General features: G+C 64.8%; 1 protein-coding gene across 1 annotated transcript in view; it reads left to right on the top strand.

Annotated features, from left to right (window-relative positions):
- LOC110391669 (retinal guanylyl cyclase 1-like) overlaps positions 1-1,722 on the top strand; it is a 23,328-nt gene that overhangs the window by 3,279 nt on the left and 18,327 nt on the right. The window contains exons 2-3 of the mRNA XM_021383624.1: positions 245-546; positions 1,115-1,603. Of these exons, the coding sequence (XP_021239299.1) occupies positions 245-546; positions 1,115-1,603 (791 nt within the window). The remainder of the gene's footprint in view (positions 1-244; positions 547-1,114; positions 1,604-1,722) is intronic.

Genomic DNA, 1,722 nt, shown 5'->3' with positions numbered 1-1,722 from the left:
GGATGGAGGGATGGATGGATGAGTGGATGGAGGGATGGAGGGATAGAGGGATGGATGGAGGGATGGAGGGATGGAGGGATGGAGGGATGGAGGGATGGGTGGGTGGATGTATGTGTGGGTGGATGGGTGGGTGAATGGGTGGATGGGCGTGAATGGATGGAGGAAGGATGGATGAAGGCTGGAGGTTGGAGAGGAGGGATGGAAGGGGGTGTTGGGCATGGGCTCACCCGTTTTCCCCACGCAGTGGTGGTGATGTGCATGCACTCGGTGCTGCTGGGCGGAGAGGAGCAGCGGGTGCTCCTGGAGAAGGCGGAGGACATGGGCATGACCGACGGCACCTACGTTTTCGTCCCCTACGACGCGCTCACCTTCCCCCTGCCCTACCACCGCGTGCCCTACCCCGTCCTGGCCAATAGCACCAAGCTGCGCCTGGCCTACGACGCCGTGCTCACCATCACCATCGACTCGCCCGACGTCAGCTTCCACGAGGCCCTGCGCCAAGCCCAGGAGGCCTACGAGATCCCCGCGCACATCGACCCCACGCAGGTGGTGTGGGACCCACGGCCACGGGGTGGGGGTGGGAGTTAGAAGCCGTCAGGGTGATGGGATGGAGGTGGGATGGGGTGGGCGGTGGAAGAGTGGAGGGGAGACCCAGAGATGTTGCGGGGAGGGGGTTAAGGCCAATTGGGTTGGGATGAAGGCGGTGGGAACCAAGAACCAGAGCTGTCGGGGCGATGGGGTGGAGGTGGGGTGCGGAGTGGAGGCCCGTGGGTGCTGGGAGGAGGTGGTGGAGGCCAACGGGGTTGGGGTGAAGGCGATGGGGACCGGGAAGCGGAGCCGTTGGGGTGACGAAGGTGGGATGGGGTGGTTCGGGTGGTGGAGGACGTGGCGGCGGGGAGTGGGGTGGAGATGACGGCCGCCTGCGGGCACTGGGGAAAGGCAGCCATGGCCAACGAGAGCAGGGTGACGGCGGTGGCAGCCGGCGGGATCTAGCGCCGAGTCAAGAAGACCGCGGCCAACGGGCATGGGTGGAGGTGGCCAAACCAGCAGCACGGCCCCGGCTCGGCCTCCCGGCGCTGCCGGTGCCGCCTGGACACCCACCGTCCCCCCGCAGGTCCACCCGCTCTTCGCCACCATCTACAACTCCATCTACTTCTTGGCCAACGCGGTGGAGGCCACGCGGCGCACGGGTCGCTGGGTGATGGGCACCAGCGTGGCCGAGAACGCCCGCGATTTCCAGATGGAAGGCTTCTGCCAAACCTTCTCCGTCACCGAGGACGGGGACGTCAACGTCCCCTACGTGGTGCTGGACACGGACGGCAAAGGCGACCGGCTGTGGCCGGTGTACGGGCTGGAGCCGGGCATACGAGGGCTGGGCTACCGCGGCCACTCCGTCCACTGGCCGCACAGCGCCAGCCCCGGCACCGACTCGGGCTGCTGGTTTGAGTCAGGCTCCATCTGCAACGGGGGTGAGCGGGGGGCCCTTCCCCACCTCTGTCCGCTCGTGCTGTGTCTGTCTGTCCACACGGGTGTCTCCGTCGTTCAGACATCTTGCCGGCTTCGTTTCTGTCCGTCCCTCCATCCTCCCACCTTCCATTTCCCCGTCCACCCATTCCTTCATCCCTTTCTCTATCCTATCCTATCCTATCCTATCCTATCCTATCCTATCCTATCCTATCCTATCCTATCCTATCCTATCCTATCCTATCCTATCCTATCCTA

The sequence above is a fragment of the Numida meleagris genome, unplaced genomic scaffold, assembly GCF_002078875.1.
Source record: "Numida meleagris isolate 19003 breed g44 Domestic line unplaced genomic scaffold, NumMel1.0 unplaced_Scaffold449, whole genome shotgun sequence".
NCBI classification, from domain to species: domain Eukaryota; kingdom Metazoa; phylum Chordata; class Aves; order Galliformes; family Numididae; genus Numida; species Numida meleagris.
Note: the sequence above shows the minus strand (reverse complement) of the source record. Positions and strands in the feature narration are given on the sequence as shown.